The 17,633-nt window shown below is 42.2% G+C and overlaps 1 protein-coding gene across 44 annotated transcripts in view; it reads right to left on the bottom strand.

Moving 5' to 3' along the window:
* celf1 (cugbp, Elav-like family member 1) overlaps window positions 1–17,633 on the bottom strand; it is a 56,471-nt gene that overhangs the window by 19,160 nt on the left and 19,678 nt on the right. For 34 of the 44 annotated variants that reach the window (XM_071402111.1, XM_071402108.1, XM_071402105.1 and 31 more), the window contains exons 3-4: window positions 13,771–13,893; window positions 2,573–2,760 (exon numbers count right to left, since the gene is read on the bottom strand). In XM_071402111.1, coding sequence (XP_071258212.1) covers window positions 2,573–2,760; window positions 13,771–13,874 — 292 coding nt within the window. In that variant the 5' untranslated portion in view covers window positions 13,875–13,893. Of the gene's footprint in view, window positions 1–2,572; window positions 2,761–8,004; window positions 8,936–13,770; window positions 13,894–17,633 lie in introns of those variants that run through there. The other 10 variants (XM_071402143.1, XM_071402140.1, XM_071402138.1 and 7 more) reach the window with 6 other exon arrangements.

Here is a 17,633-nt window from a genome sequence, read left to right as displayed (position 1 = left end):
CCCAGACTTTGAAATTACAGAGGAGCTTGCTTCAGTGCAGTCAATTAAGAGCACAACAACAGGGAAATATTTATTGGAGGTTAATAAGTGTGTGAGTTCTAAAAAGTTAGTGTGACCACTGACGGTTGCCCAAACTTGACAGGAAAAAACATTGGCCTTTAGAAAAGGATACAAGATCAAGTAGCTGAGCTGAACCCAGATCAGAAACTTATTTTCCTGCATTGCATTATTCATCAGGTGCTCTGTAAATGTATTCTGAAAATGAGCCATGTTGTAGATAGCCACGAAAGTGGTAGACTTCATAAGAGCAAAATCTTTAAACCACATGGCAGTTTGTCTCACTGTTGGAAGAGAGTTGGGTCATGCAGATCTCCCTACCACAAACGTGAGATGGATGAGTTTGGGGATGGTGCTTAAAAGAGTGTGGGACCTGAAGTCGGAGCTGGCAAAATTTTTGCAAATGAAAGGAAAATGTGGATTTCCCTCAACTGCAAGATAAAGAATGGTTGGCTGATTTTGCCTTCACCGTGGACATCATGGCCCTCATGAATGAACTGAATTCCAAACTACAAGGGAAGGGCCTTTTTGCACATCAGATGTACAGCCTTGTCAAAGTCTTCAAGGGAAAATGACTCCTCCTGACCCGCCAAGTAGAAGCTAACAATCTCACCCACCTTCCAACACTACTAGTCTGTTCCCTATCAGATGACCAGCGGGAAAAGAATACATCGCCGCTGCGTGCTTGAACGGTGAGTTCTCATTGTTTTGAGGATTTCAAAGTGTTGGAAGATGACACGCTGTTGGTTTCCTCTCGTTTCACCTTCAAAGTGGATAACGCTCCAACTGACCTGCAACTTGAGCTTATCGATCTTCAGTCTGATGCAGTGATTGGAGAACTATTCAAAACAATGTCACTGACGAGGTTCTATGCATCTCTCGATGAACAAAACTTCCCAAAGATTAGGAGTCATGCTCAGAAGATGTTTGTACTGTTTGGGTCAACCTATGTATGCGAACAGACATTTTCAGTGAGGAAATATAAGATAGCTCATCTCTTACTGACTCTCACCTCTCAGAAATCCTGCGCATAGCAACGTCAGAAACTATATCTGACTTCACTGCTCTAGTCAATGCCCATCAGAGACTTCACTCCTCACACTGATTGAGTAGTTTAAATGTAATGTTGAGCTCTCTCTTTTTCTTGTGTTTTGTGCATACCCGTTAACAAGAGTTCTGTCTGTGGTGCTGAATGCAGTGTACATTCCCTCCGTGTAGTTCATTGCATGTTTAATAATGAAATACCAAAAGGAGAACATGGATGTGGTTTATTTCTGTGCATGTTAAAAAAGATAAATAAGTAGCATATTTGATCGTGATTTACAGTAGATATATCTGTCAACACAGCCATACACATGATGTATAATCCTGTAATATGATTCTGGCCCGCAACGGCAAAAATATAGTCTAATGTGGCCCTCCATGGAAACAATTTCCAAGGCCTGCTCTAGGCATTCTCTCAACCAGCATCATAAGGTAGTCACCTGGAATGCATTTCAAATAACAGGTGTGCCTTGTTAAAAGTACATTTGTGGAATTTCTTTCGTCACAGGAAAGGAAGACCCAGAGTCACCCCTGCTGCAGAGGATAAGTTCATCTGAGTTACCAGCCTCAGAAATTGCAGCCCAAATAAATACTTCAGAATTCAAGTAAGTGATATCTCAACATCAACTGTTCAGAGGAGACAAAGTGAATCAGGTCTTCGTGGTCAAATTGCTGATAAGAAACCACCACTAAAGGACACCAATAATAAGAAGAGACTTGCTTGGGCCAAGAAACACGAGCAATGGACATTAGACTGGTGTAAATCTGTCCTTTGGTCTGATGAGTCCGAATTTGAGATTTTTGGTATCAACCGCCGTGTCTGTGTGAGACGCAGAGTAGGTGAACAGATGATCTCTGCATGTGTGGTTCCCACCGTGAAGCATGGAGGTGGTGGTGTGATGGTGCTTTGCTGGTGACACTGTCTGTGATTAATTAGAATTCAAGGCACACTTAACCAGCATGGCTACTACAGCATTCTGCAGTGATACGCCATCCCATCTGGTTTGCGCCTAGTGGGACTATAATTTGTTTTTCAACAGGACAATGATCCAACACACCTCCAGGCTTTGTAAGAGCTATTTGACCAAGAAGGAGAGTGATGGAGTGCTGCATCAGATGACCTGGCCTTTACAATCACCCGACCTCAATCCAATTGAGATGGTTTGGGATGAGTTGGACCGCAGATTGAAGGAAAAGCAGCCAACAAGTGCTCAGCATATGTGGGAATTTCTTCAAGACTGTTGGAAAAGCATTCCAGGTGAAGATGGTTGAGAGAATGCCAAGAGTGTGATATGCTGTGGTAGCGGAGGGAGTAGTAAAGTAGAGAATACTGCAAATAGGCAGACGCTTCGGTTGTTTAGCTACCGGAAAGAGGATTCCAGAGAATTTAGCAACACAGCCAATACATATAAAAAATGCAGGGAATTCTGGATAGGGTGAGGAAGTGTAATGGACACCTCAGCACTGTCACCTTTGCTCTGTGGGGGGTTTTGACTCCTGTCACGCAACACATTGATTTCGTAGACGGCGCCGTAAGGCTCAAAAAGCTCCCGCAGCTGTTCCTCTGCCCAGGACCGTGGGATCTGGCCAACAAACATCTTGATAGCATCGATGTCGGGCTGGTCCGGGTGGTCCAGGGTCCCATTCATCTTCTTTGCCCTGAGAGAGAAAGAGAACGGTTGTTATAATATGGCTACATGACGTGAACTAGGGCAACAGAAGCTACATTTAACAAGCAGTCTTCCCCAGTGGTACCTTAAATATGTCCCTGCTGGAAATAACCAAATTGCATAATACACTAAGCTGGAAGCTTCACAAAATGGTGCCTTCTGAGCAAGGGCTGTTTTGCAGAAAGGTACAATAAAGTGTAGACTATTTCAGTAGCACTGCATAACTTGTAGTCAAGTAAAGTTGTTAAGTGTCAGTTGAAAGAGATGATGTGACTGAGGAAACATTCTAAAATGCATACAAAAACATACAGCACCAAATGCATACTGCCAGCAGAGAAATGACCTATGCAACTAAGACCAATAGCTCTAAAGAGAATGATGTTGAATGTGACATTTGTTTTGAGAGATCTGATCTTTCATAACCAAACAATGATTTATTTCATGTAATATTGAAGGCTGCACAGAACAAAAGAACATCAAGTCCATCCATAATGTGAATGAATTAATAGAAAAGCCATTTAAATATCATTTGAATTTGTGCAAGCACAAACCAACTAGGTTTTCAGTTGACAAACACCTACCTCCATATCATCAGAGAAATCCAATCAAGACTGTCTAACCTAACCTAAGTAGTCAAATTCTGACTAGGCTAATTCTATTTTTATGCATTCAGACACCATATTCAGTGTTTAAGCCAATATCACATTTCGAACACAAATGTAAGACAGATTTATTGAGATTGCACAAAAGATTTCAAATAGGACAGGAATATATCAAGGTACCAAAGTGGGGGGATAAGTGAGCACTAATGATTGATAATAGGATGATCCATTACTAAAAATAGGCCAGAAGGTAGGTTTAGAGGATATCCCTAAAACTAAAACAAGAAAGTGGCATAATCAAGGAAATTGAGGGAGAGGAGAATGATAGTGATATTCTTTTGAAGTTCTTTTGAACTTCAAAAGTTGGTAGGAATGAAGTGCATTCGGAAAGTATTCAGACCTTGACTTTTAACCACATTTTGAAATGTTAAAGCCTTATTCTAAAATTGATTAAATTGTTAGTTTTTTTTCATCAACCTACACATAATATTCCATACTGACAAAGCAAAAAACGTCTTTTTAGAAATATTTGCAATTGTATTAAAAAAAGAAAATCTCACATTTACGTAAGTATTCAGACCCTTTACTCAGTACTTTGTTGAAGCATCTTTGGCAGCAATTACAGCCTCGCGTCTTCTTGGGTATGACGCTACAAGCTTGGCACAACTGTATTTGGAGAGTATCTCCCATTCTTCTCTGCAGATCCTCTCAAGCTCTGTCAGGTTGGATGGGGAGTGTCGTTGCACAGCTATTTTCAGATCTCTCCAGAGATGTAGGATTGGGTTCAAGTCCAGGCTCGAGCTGGGCCACTCAAGGACATTCAGAGACATGTCCCGAAGCCACTCCTGCGTTCTAGGGAAGGGTACCAAAACATTTCTGCAGAATTTGAAGGTCCCCAAGAACACAGTGGCCTCCATCATTGTTAAACGGAAGTAGTTTGGAACCGCCTAGACTCCTAGAGCTGGCCGCCCAGCCAAAGGGTGCAATCAGGGGAGATGGGCCTTGGTTAGGGAGGTGACCAAGAACCCGATGGTCACTCTGACAGAGTTCCAACATCTCTGGAGAGATCTGAAAATAGCTGTGCAACGACGCTCCCCATCCAACCAGAGTGGCGCAGCGGTCTAATGCACTGCATCTCAGTGCTGGAGGCGTCACTACAGACCCTGGTTCGATCCCAGGCTGTATCACAACTGGCTGTGATCGGTAGTCGCATAGGGCGGCGCACAACTGGCCCAGCGTCGTCTGGGTCAGGCCGTCATTATAAAATAAGAACTTGTTCTTAACTGACTTGCCTAGTAAAAATACAAATCTGTGCCTCAACACAATCGTGTTTCGGAGCTCTACGGACAATTCCTTCGACCTCAAGGCTTGGTTTTTGCTCTGACAGGCACTGTCAACTGTGGGACCTTAAATAGACAGATGTGCACCTTTCCAAATCATGCCCAAACAATTTAATTTACTACAGGGCAACTCCAATCAAGTTGTAGAAACAGCTCAGGGAGGATCAATGGAAAGGGGATGAACCTGAGCTCAATTTAAGAGTCTCATAGCAAACGGTCTGAATACTAAGATATCTGTTTTACTTCTTTTTTTTTGTCTAAAAACCTGTTTTTGCTTTGTCATTATGGGGTATTGTGTGTAGAGTGATGAGGAACATTTATTTAATCCATTATAGAATAATGCTGTAACATAACAACATTTTCAAAAAGTGAAGGGGTCTGAACACTTTCCGAATGCACTGTACATTGAGAAAGACCGAGAGAGTACGGAGAGAGAGTGGATACCATTTTTATGTCTCTGCATCCAGTATAAAGGAAGTTAAGAGGTAGTTTCCATAGACTTTCCAAACAATGCTAGTTAGCAACTTCCTTCAAACTGCACACAGACGTAAGAATTATATCCACGAGTTCATCGGACTCGAATTGCCAAAATCCTTTAGTATCACTTTAAGGATACCAGGAAATATGATCTCAACGGACACAAAACTGCCTATTGAAATGTCATGACAAGAGTTCACTTTTTAGTCATTGAAGGACATTCTGGTCCAAGGTAAAACTGTGCCCTCCAATTAAGCATGGTTTGTGCTTAATTGTTTGTGCTCAAAATATTTTTGTAATCAATGTTTTAATTTTTTTTAAATGCAGTCAACGTGTGCACTAGGTTAATAGATAAAACAGATTGCGTTCTCCTGATTATTTTTCATTATGAAGTTTACCAAACAGCTGATTGAGCCGGTCAGGTGTTTGTTTACAAAGAAGTACAATGAGCAAATGGGAGCTGTGTGAGGAGAGTCACTCCTGTGCAGTGCAACATAAGTGAGGTGATGAAGTTACACTTAGTTCTATGAAATTCACAACTGTTGGCCAGCTATATGTTATAGCTATTTAGTTAACTTTCTAAAAATGTGCCAAATTAATTCTCTCCAGCTGTTTATTTGGTTTGCTAACTTGCTAGCCAAGTGGCTATTGCAAGATCAAGCATCTGAATCTTGGTAACAGCAGAGACAATCCCCTGATTGATTAAGATATATAGTTGAAGTTTACATACACCTTAGCCAAATACATTTAAACTCAGTTTTTCACAACTCTTGACATTTAATCCAGGTAAAAAGTCCCTGTTTTAGGTCAGTTAGGATCACCACTTTATTTTAAGAATGTGAAATGTCAGAATAATAGGAGAGAGAATGATTTATTTCAGCTTTTATTTCTTTCATCACATTCCCAGTGGGTCAGAAGTTTACATACACTCAATTAGTATTTGGTAGCATTGCCTTTAAATTGTTTAACCTGGGTCAAACGTTTTGGGTAGCCTTCCACAAGCTTCCCACAATAAGTTGGGTGAATTTTGGCCCATTCCTCCTGACAGAGCTGGTGTAACTGAGTCAGGTTGGTAGGTATCCTTGCTCGCACACACTTTTTCAATTCGGCCCACACATTTTCTATGGGATTGATGTCAGGGCTTTGTGATGGCCACTCCAATACCTTGACTTTGTTGTCCTTTAGCCATTTTGCCACAACTTTGGAATTTCGCTTGGGGGTCATTGTCCATTTGGAAGACCCATTTGTGACCAAGCTTTAACTTCCTGACTGATGTCTTGAGATGTTGCTTCAATATATCCACAATTTTCCATCCTCATGATGCCATGTATTTTGTGAAGTGCACCAGTCCCTCCTGCAGCAAAGCAACCCCACAACATGATGCTGCCACCCCCGTGCTTCACGGTTGGGATGGTGTTCTTCACTTGCAAGCCACCCCCTTTTTACTCCAAACATAACGATGGTCATTATGGCCAAACAGTTCTATTTTTGTTTCATCAGACCAGAGGACATTTCTCCAAAAAGTATGATCTTTGTCTCCATGTGCAGTTGCAAACCGTAGTCTGGCTTTTTTACAGCGGTTTTGGAGCAGTGGCTTCTTCCTTGCTGAGTGGCCTTTCAGGTTATGTTGATACAGGACTGGTTTTACTGTGGATATAGATACTTTTGTACCCATTTCCTCCAGCATCTTCACAAGGTCCTTTGCTATTGTTCTGGGATTGATTTGCACTTTTCGCACCAAAGTCTGTTCATCTCTAGGAGAAAGAACGCGTCTCCTTCCTGAGCGGTATCACGGCTGCGAGGTCCTATGGTGTTAATACTACAGTACTATTGTTTGTACAGATGAACATGGTACCTTCAGGCGTTTGGAAATTGCTCCCAAGGATGAACCAGACTTGTGGAGGTCTACAATTTTTTTCTGAGGTCTTGGCTGATTTCTTTAGATTTTTCCATGATGTCAAGCAAAGAGGCACTGAGTTTGAAGGTAGGCCTTGAAATACATCCACAGGTACACCTCCAATTGACCCCAATGATGTAAATTAGCCTATCAGAAGATTCTAAAGCCATGACATCATTTTCTGGAATTGTCCAAGCTATTTAAAAAGGCACAGCCAAAGTCTGACTCACTGGAATTGTGATACAGTGAATTATAAGTTAAATAATCTGTCTGTAAACAATTGTTGGAAAAATTACTCATGCACAAAGTAGATGTCCTAACCGACTTGCCAAAACTATAGTTTTTAACAAGACATTTGTGGAGTGGTAAGACCACGAAATATGTAGTCTACGGTATGCATAAACTTCAAAAACTTCAAAACATACTTGTTTTAAAGCCTCTGACATGTACAATAACTACTGATTGTAAGTCGATCTAGATAAAAGCAGCAGCTAAATTAATAAAATCCAACTACACTGCAAAAGAAATACAGACTCTGAACCATTATGGGGGACACTTGGGGAGTATGCACCTGTTGAAAACTCGCTCTTCTACCGTTTTCCCATTCGACATCTACATATCAAATTTAAAGTACCAAGTTTTGGAATGGAACATTATGGCAAGCACAAAAAATGTCAAGTCACAAGCTGGTACCAAACTACAGATCAAGAAATTGAGTATCAATATAGACTGATGCTGAAAACACATGACTGAATACGAGGTGGATCCAATATATCAAACAGGTAACATTATAGCCTACTCCCCCCACCAACATGACACCAAAACTAATGTAAAAAACTAAACCTCAAATTCATTTCTGAAAAGCACTTTAGCAATAGGCTATTAACCCTTTGCTAGAAAGAAGAAAAACTACTTACACAGGACTAGAATTCAAAGAGCAATGGTCCACCATCATCTCTGGCAAAAAATCCAGTTTAAAAGAGGCCATGTTTTTGTGTTTCTCCCCTTTTCCAAAGTAAAAAAAAAAAAGATAGCTCACTTTTTCACACCAGAAAATAAGTCAAGATACACAGCAAATTACTAGAGCCTGCTCAGAAACTTTTCTTCAAGAGTGTGAACTTGTGGAAAGAAGCATAGGAGAGGCTGTTGTGGAAAAACTATGGCGAAACTACATGGAGGCTGATGCAAAACTACGAGAAGTAACAAAAAATGGTAAAGAACCGACAAATTCAATTAATTGGACAACGGTGAAACTTTGAACCAGAGTAGAACACACAACAAATCCTCACTGTCCAACAAACTGGGTCTAGATTAACAGAAGAGTAGGCAGGCCACTGAAAGCTGTGGCCCTGGGTCCCACAAAAAAAAGTGCTGATGGGCTGGGGCTTTTTGTGAGCATTTCTCTTAGCCAAGCAGAACTGGGTGCAGCGTCAGATAAATAGAGTGTCAGATTGATGCTGATAAGGACGAGTGACTGTCCGGAATGAATGGGGAACGGGAGCGAGCTGGTAATCCCTGCACTAATATGAAGCTGGGAGACAATCAGGTTCCGGCACTGGGACTCGGTCACCCTGTTGTTCTGTGGCAGTGGGTGGGTGGGGGCTGGGTCATATGACATTGGTCGCATTAACTCCCCACCCTAACCCCCTGACCTTAGGAAACCCACAGGCATGGCAGAGAACACATAAACAAGGAGGGAAACCGGTGTTAACAACCTTTGCAGTGGATGGCTCTATAACCTTTCCCTTTCTTTTGTTTGCGCCATCACAACAACCAGAGGGGTTTCAAAACCACTATTACGATTTAATACACCCCACTTAAATTATAGAAAACACTGCTTTCAAGCTTTCTTGACCATTTCTATACAATGTTTCCCTTGGTCCAACTGAGATATACCGTGTGACTAACATATTTCAGATAATTACTATAGCTCCCGCCTTGTGCCAATCAGTGTCATTTTGTAAATGCCAGATCTCTATGGCAAGACGCATCATTCACCCACATTTCGTCAAAATCGGCCCAGTGTGGTCTGAGATATAGCATGTGGGAATGTTCCTGGGTTGGTGGGAAGCATGCACGCACACAAGCGTTTGATGAAAGCAACGTCTATGTGGGAACATTATGGGGAACATTATGAAATACATCTAAACTGAACAATAATATAAAACGCAAAATGCAACAATTTCAAAGATTTTACTGAGGTACAGTTCATATAAGGAAATCACTCAATTGAAATAAATTCAATAGGCCCTAATACATGGATTTCACGACTGGTAATACAGATTTGCATCTGTTGGTCACAGATACTTTTTTTAAGGTAAGGGCGTAGATCAGAAAATCAGTCAGTATCTGGTGTGACCACCATTTTCCTCATGCAGCGCGAGAGATCTCCTTCGCATATAGTTAGTTGATCAGGCTGTTGATTGTGGCCTGTGTAATATTGTCCCACTCCTCTTCAATGGCTGTGCGAAGTTGCTGGATATTGGCGGGAACTGGAACACGCTGTCATACACGTAGATCCAGAGCGTCCCAAACATGCTCAATGGGTGACATGTCTGGTGAGTTTATAAGCCATTGAAGAACTGGGATATTTTCAGCTTCCAGGAATTGTGTACAGATCCTTGCGATATGGGGCCGTGCATTATCATGCTGAAACATGAGGTGATGGCGGCGGACAAATGCCACAACAATGGACCTCAGGGTCTCGTCACAGTATCTCTGCTGCATTCAAATTGCCATCAATAAAATGCAATGGTGTTAGTTTTCTGTAGCTTATGCCTGCCCATATCATAACCCTACCACCACCATGGGACACTCTGTTTATAACGTTGACATCAGCAAACCGCTCGCCCACACGACGTCTGCTCGGTACAGTTGCAAGTAGGATTCATCCGTGAAGAGCACGCTTCTCCTGCGTGCCAGTGGCCATCGAAGGTGAGCATTTGCCCACTGAAGTCGGTTATGATGCCAAAATGCAGTCAGGTCAAGAGCCTGGTGAGGACAACAAGTTGCAGAAATTCTTCGGTTGTGCAAATCAAGTTTCATCAGCTGTTTGGGTGGCTGGTCTCAGACGATCCCGCAGGTGAAGAAGCCGCATGTGGAGGTCCCCGGGCTGCCGTGGTTACCTGTGGTCTGCGGTTGTGAGGTCGGTTGGATGTACTGCCAAATTCTCAAAAACGACATTATAGGCAGCTTATGGTAGAGAAATTAACATTCAATTCTCCTGCAACAGCTCCGGCGGACATTCCTGCAGTCAGCATGCCAATTGCCCGCTCCCTCTAAACTTGAGACATCTGCGGCATTGTGTTGTGACAAAACTGCACATTTTAGAGCGGCGTTTAAAGCGGAGAAGTAACAGTTTGGACGCTACAGACAGAAGTTGGGGGGGGGGGGGGGGTTGTAGAGCAAAACGGAGAACACCATAACGAGTGAGTCTATTTAAAACATAATAGTTTGTAGTCCAAACTGTTCGGATGCTTCCGATGATTTTGTGAGAAGATGGATTTTCGGTATGTCTCATGGTCTGACAAATACCGCTCCATCTATCACCTTTCACCGCAGATGCGGAAGTGCGACATCGGCGGATTGAGACAGATGCAATGCAACAACAAAAAAATCCCTAGTTTAAAACAGACCGATTTTATGGGGATTTTTTTAGATGCTAATTAGATTCACTGTGGCGCGGACATCGACTCTAGTGGGTTAAAATCGTCCCAGTGCTGTCAGAGATATCACGTACGAACAAACTAATGTACGAAAGCACTAACAGACGGAGACAGATCCACAGTTCCCTTCCCGATTTCATCATGGTGGACAACAAGTAGACTACACAGACAGACATGATATGGGGAATAGGAGACATTGGCCTAACTTATGAATGCATACTGATTAATGGCATATAGTGGTGTAGAACTAAGCTATTGTCACCATGTGTCTAAGTGTTGTCACGATACCAAAATTGACTTCGAAACCAAGTTTAGTATCACGACAGTGTTTCCGCAGCAGTCATTTTACTGTGGCGCTGTGCCACACCAAAATCATTGCCGCCAGACCAAAATAATAACTCTGCCGAGGCACACTTTGAAGATGCTAGATCTATCCACATTTACTTTTCCTCTGCAAACAAAACAAGTAATGAATAGGAAAATCAGATGGGCCCCATATGATATTTTATCCATTTACTTAGTTGGCTTGTTGTGTGTTCTATGCGAGAGAAATATTCCTTGAGGCGCATTCAAGTTGCGAGTGCCATAGGGAGGGACAAGCAGTCAACGCACAACAATACTTGCAATTGCGAAAATTGCCGTTTTAAATGGCCTTTGTTGAAAAGGGGGGGATCCCAGCTTTGCATTCCAACTTTATTTCTCAACTCCTAAATATACCGAACTGCACAATTTTCAACTGAGTTTTTAGCAGCAGTGCAATTCTCTCCAAATGCATAGGGGAGAGTGGGGCTAAATGTAACGGGTCAATTGTAGGGTAAAACGCCACCATCGCTCCTGGAGGACATGAGCCCTAGGATCATGCCTCAGGACTCCCTGGCAGTCCCCAGCCAACCTGGTCATGCTGCTGCTCCAGTTTCAACTGTTCTGCCTGCGGATATGGAACCCTGACCTGTTCACCGGACGTGCTACCTTGTCCCGGCCCTGCTGTTTTTGACTTTCTCTCTCTACTGCACCTGCTGTCTCGACCTCTGAATGCTGAACTGACATTTACTCCTGAGGTACTGACCTGTTGCACTCTCTGATTATTATTTGACCATGCTGGTCATCTATGAACGTTTGAACAAATCGGTCCTTAAAATGGCCATGTACTGTTATAATCTCCACCCGGCACAGCCAAAAGAGGACTGGCCAACCCTCAGAGCCTTGTTCCTCTAGGTTTCTTCCTAGGTTCCTGCCTTTCTAATGAGTTTTTCCTAGCCACCGTGCTTCTACATCTGCATTGCTTGCTGTTTGAGATTTTTAGGCTGGGTTTCTGTATAGCACTTTGTGACATCTGCTGATGTAAAAAGGGCTTTTTAAATAAATGTGATTGAGCCATTGACAAAATTTAGACAGATTACATTTTTGTTGTTGTGCAAAAGTTGTGGCAACCAGGGAAAGTGTTGGGAGGGAAGAAAATTGTGACATTAAGTGGTTTCTGTAATAAGTACAGGCAGGGGGCGTATTACCCCGGTTGTCCGTTACCCCAATTTAACCAAGTTGGCCTACAATACAGTATATTCACTGTGTTTATGAAAAACATTTTTAGACATAAAATTCATCAATAGGATGCTAACTAGTTAAATATCACATTTGGGACTAGGCTAATGATTAGCCCAAAAGGTTGAACGCAGGGTTTGAGCCCTGAACGCTGATTGGCTGACAGCCGTGGTATATTAGACCGTATATTTTTACTGCTATAATTACATTGGTAGCTAGTTTATAATAGAAATAAGGCACCTCAGGGGTTTGCGGTATAGGGCCAATATACCACGGCTAAGGGCTGTGTCCAGGCACTCCGCTTGTGCCTAAGAACAGCCCTTAGCCGTGGAATATTGGTCATATACCACACCCACTATGCCTTATTGCTTAAATACGCAACCCCATGCTTCAGCCTATTTATTTATAGTTTATTTATGCTTCATCAGTTGGCCTACTGGTTATAATGCTTATTGCTAATGGCATACCTCTTAATATGGACCAAGCATAGGCTATATGCATGGTCCAATATGTACAAATAAATTTGAACAAATAATTTCACCAATATGTTATTGGGCTCAGTTCCGTAAGTGGAAAATATATTTTAGATGGTGTCAGCATAATTTAATTGTAATTTATTTTGGAGTAAAATATCCTTTTAAAAAGTCACCTGAGCTTCTCAAGTCCTTCTACATAAAAATATCTGAGGGGTACACCGGACCCCCCAAAACAAGAGGGGGAGGAACCCGCACTTCAACAGTTTATGGTGGAAATCAGCTTTGAAATCAGCATGTTGTGTGTTATTTATATTATCAATTGATGTTGTCTTGCTAGCTTACAGCTGAAGCTAAGTTAGCTTACAAAGCTGAAAGCTACTGGTATCTTCTCGCATTGTAAAGTGTTCTAGCCTTTATGGACATTGTTTGGCAAAAACTATTAACAGTTTCAACATTTCTACATGCAGTGTCGCATTATTCAAGTGTGTCAATTTCTGTGCGTCATGAGTTGGGAGCAAACATGATGTAGCCCAGACTCCTAGTGCAGGCTAGCAACGAGTAAGTGGAGCAGGCACAGTGCGTGCGCCTCGCACTATACGGGGGACATTGGCTGTGCAGAGAGAGTTGATCCGAGACACACATTTGACACAAGTACCGAAATAAAAATTCCTGTACCTTTTCAATACTAGAACATGAAAAACAGTTTGGTACTGAAGTTTCAGTATACAGCGCAACACTAGTGTCTACATTATAGAATAGCAGATGCGGGAGTCATTTTCTAAAATGTCTGCTCGAAACATCCTGAGGCCTTTCAACTTTAGAATCTTGATACACTACCATGCTTCACATGCAATTCTTAACCACTACTTGTAGGCCCAACTAGTATCTACTACTATAGTGTCCTTGTGAATGAGCCCTTGCGTGGCATGTCAAACCAAAGCATACCAGTGTAGGCAGAGGGTCCATTGAAGGGGAAAAAGCAAGGGAGAGAAAGAGTTCTTACCCTCCCATGGTGGGTACCTCCAGGGCAGTGTGGGGAAGCTCACATTGTGGCTGCCCATGCTGCTCCGTGGACAGGTACAAGACTTCAGCGTCGATGCTATCCATCCAGTGCCTTTCACAATCACTACAGAAATACACCAAACAGCACAGGACAAACATGATACTCATGAGTCACAAGAAAAACAAACAGTGGATGGAAAGGACTTACAGTGACTGAGACAAAGACAGTTTGACAGAGGAAAAAGTGTAACATGCATGTGGAAGATATGAAAGAAATCGAAATGTACATGACAAAATTGGAGACGTAAGAATGATTTTAAAACAAATGAATTACAGGCACTGCATGTCGGCTAGACTGTGCATAGACATTCTTTCTGGATGCAAACAAGGGCAGGCAACCTAGAGAACGTTACATAGAATGCACAGCTACTAGAGTAGAGTGATTTGACTTATTGCGTTAAAAGACGATATGAAATGAGTGAACCTAAAAATACTGCCATCTCCTTGGCCTACATTTAAAAAAGGAATTGCTAGTCTGAGTTACTTTGTGCTTCTCTGAATAATTTGCACAACAAAGTCAAGGGATGAGAGAAGCTAGGTCAATGTGTTATCAATCTATGAACAAGGCATTTGTTTAGATTACAACTACCCTGGGGTGTAAAGGTGAAAAACTGCTTTCTGACACGAAGTACACCGACATATACAATTCGCTAGCTGTGTTGTTGAAAGGCTCCAAGATTCAGGACTGTTTACAAGGCAGATGTCCATAGCTACGCCATCATGCCAAAAAGTGTTTAAAGTAGGGATGCACTACATAAATTGGTAAGCATATCGGAATCGGACGATATTAGCTAAAAATCTCAACTTCAGCCCGATGTCCAGTTTAACGCCGATGTGCAAAACCGATGTCAAACAAACACAGTGACAGTGCGCACCAAGGAAGAGAGGCCACAGACAGAGCTGAAACTTCACTGCTTGACATGTATGATGAAATAACTTTTTGATCAGTGTGTGTGTACAGTACCTTGCAAAAGTATTGGCATTTTTCCTATTTTGTTGCATTACAACCTGTCATTGAAATGGATTTTTATTTGGATTTCATGTAATGGACATCCACAAAATAGTCCAAATAGGTGAAGTGAAAAAAATAAATGAAAAGTGGTCCGTGCATATGTATTCACCCCCTTCGCTATGAAGCCCCGAAATAAGATCTGGTGCAACCAATTCCCGTCAGACATCACATAATTAGTTAAATAAAGTCCACCTGTGTGCAATCTAAGTGTCACATGATCTCAGTATATATACACACAACCCCTGTTCTGAAAGACCCCAGAGTCTGCAACACCACTAAGCAAGCGGCACCATGAAGACCAAGGAGCTCTCCAAACAGGTCAGGGACAAAGTTGTGGAGAAGTACAGATCAGGGTTGGGTTATAAAAAATATCAGAAACTTTGAACATCCCACAGAACACCATTAAATCCATTATTATAAAAATTGAAAGAATACGGCACCACAACAAACATGCCAAGAGAGGGCTGCCCACCAAAACTCACAGAGCAGGTAAGGAGGGCATTAATCAGAGGCAACAAAGAGACCAAAGATAACCCTGAAGGAGCTGCAAAGCTCCACAGCGGAGATTGGAGTATCTGTTCATAGACCACTTGAAGCCGTACATTCCACAAATCTAGGCTTTGCAGAAGAGTGGCCAGAAAATAGCTATTGCTTAAAGAAAAAAATAAGAAAACACATTTGGTCTTCGCCAAAAGGCATGTAGAAGACTCCAAACATATGGAAGAAGGTATTCTAGTTAGATGAGACTAAAATTGAGATTTTTGGCCATCAAGGAAAACGCTATGTCTGGCACAAACAACAACTCCCATCACCCCGAGAACATCATCCTCACAGTGAAACATGGTGGTGTCAGCATCATGCTGTGGGGATGTTTTTCCATCGGCAGGGACTGGGAAACTGGTCAGAATTGACGGAATGATGGATGGCGCTAAATACAGGGAAATACTTGAGGAAAACTGGTTTCGGTCTTCCAGAGATGAGACTGGGACTGAGGTTCACCTTCCAGCAGGACAATGACCCTAAGCATACTGCTAAAGCAACACTTGAGTAGTTTAAGGGGAAACATTTAAAAGTCTTGGAATGGCCTAGTCAAAGCCCAGACCTCAATTCAATTGAGAATCTGTGGTATGACAAAGATTGCTGTACACCAGCAGAACCCATCGAACTTGAAGGAGCTAGAGCAGTTTTGCCTTGAAAAATGGGCAAAAATCCCAGTGGCTAGATGTTCCAAGCTTATAGAGACGTACCCCAAGAAACTTGCAGCTGTAAATGCTGCAAAAGGTGGCTCTACAAAGTATTGACTTTAGGGGGGTGAATAGTTATGCACACTCAAGGTATTTTTTTCTGTCTTATTTCTTGTTTGTTTCACAATAAAAAAATATTTTACATCTTCAAAGTGGTAGGCATGTTGTGTAAATCAAATGATATGACCCCCCAAAAAATCTATTTTAATTCCAGGGTGTAAGGCAACAAAATAGGAAAAATGCCAATGGGGTGAATACTTTCGCAAGCCACTGTATGTGTTTCAACTATTTAACTGTACTAGAATGCTTAAAAGGCAGCAAAACTTTTAAATATCAGTTCTCTGTATCGTTTTCGTATCATTTGATTTACACAACATGCCTACCACTTTGAAGATGCAAAATATTTTTTGTGAAACAAACAAGACATGCTCCGGTACTTTGGCGACTAGTATATATTTTTTAAACCTCCCACTTTGGGCTGGATGTGTCAATATGTTCATACATGTATAAACTACGAGCAGAATTACTGTTATACCTCAATTAGCCACGAAATCCCTAGGTCGAAAGCAACTGTTTTCTGGAAGCCGTGCAGTGCCATTTTCTCTACATTTCCTCCCACGTGGGCCTGCCCCCTAGCAATTAGAGATATGGCCAATGACCTTCAGCCCCTTGCCATTTGAGTGACAGCTAGCAAGATGCACACACAGTAGAGAGAGAGCAATGACGTGGTGCACATAGTCGGGGACTATTTTTGGGAAGTGTTTTTTGCTTGTGGGCGCTACTTTCAGAACTACTGACTAAAAAGTATACAAAAGTACTAGAGATCGCCTCCCGAATGGCGCAGTGGTCTAAGGCAGTTCATCGCAGTGCTTGAGGCGTCGCTATAGACCCGGGTTCGATCCCAGGCTGTATCACAGCCGGCCGTGACCGGGAGACACATGAGGCTGGGCACAATTGGCCCAGCGTCGTCCGGGTTAGGGGAGGGTTTGGCCAGCCAGGATTTCCTTGTCCCATCGCACTCTAGCGACTCCTTGTGGGCCGGGCTTCTGCAAGCTGACTTTGGTTGCCAGCTGGACGGTGTTTCCTACTACACATCGTTTACTTAATAAACACCAATAAGAAAGAGTGTCCTTGATACTACTCAACTATAAATTGTGCAGGTTGTCCATGACTCAAGTGAAAACGACATTAGATAAGAGAAAATCATAGGCCTCTAATCTCAGACAAGCATGTGTTCACTTTGTTGTTGTCAAAACTGTTGCATCCCAGCAACACACATAATTGTTGAGAATGCCTTATCTTTTCACATGTCCAATTCATTTTCTGAACCAAGCAATGCACCAATCCTGGGTTATGAATTATTGATCCGTCCTCAGTAAAGTCATGCAATGAGTCCTATCTAACTGTAATATCTCTGCTGTCTGGCTTGATTGTTGTTAATGTACAAAGCACAGGGCCCAGAGGGTTTAAAGCAGGGGTCATCAACTAGATTCAGCAGCGGGCTGCTTCTTCTTGAGCGGATGGTCGGGGGGCCGGAACATAATTATA

Source organism: Salvelinus alpinus, chromosome 5 (assembly GCF_045679555.1).
Source record: "Salvelinus alpinus chromosome 5, SLU_Salpinus.1, whole genome shotgun sequence".
NCBI classification, from domain to species: domain Eukaryota; kingdom Metazoa; phylum Chordata; class Actinopteri; order Salmoniformes; family Salmonidae; genus Salvelinus; species Salvelinus alpinus.
This window is presented reverse-complemented; position numbering and strand designations above follow the sequence as displayed.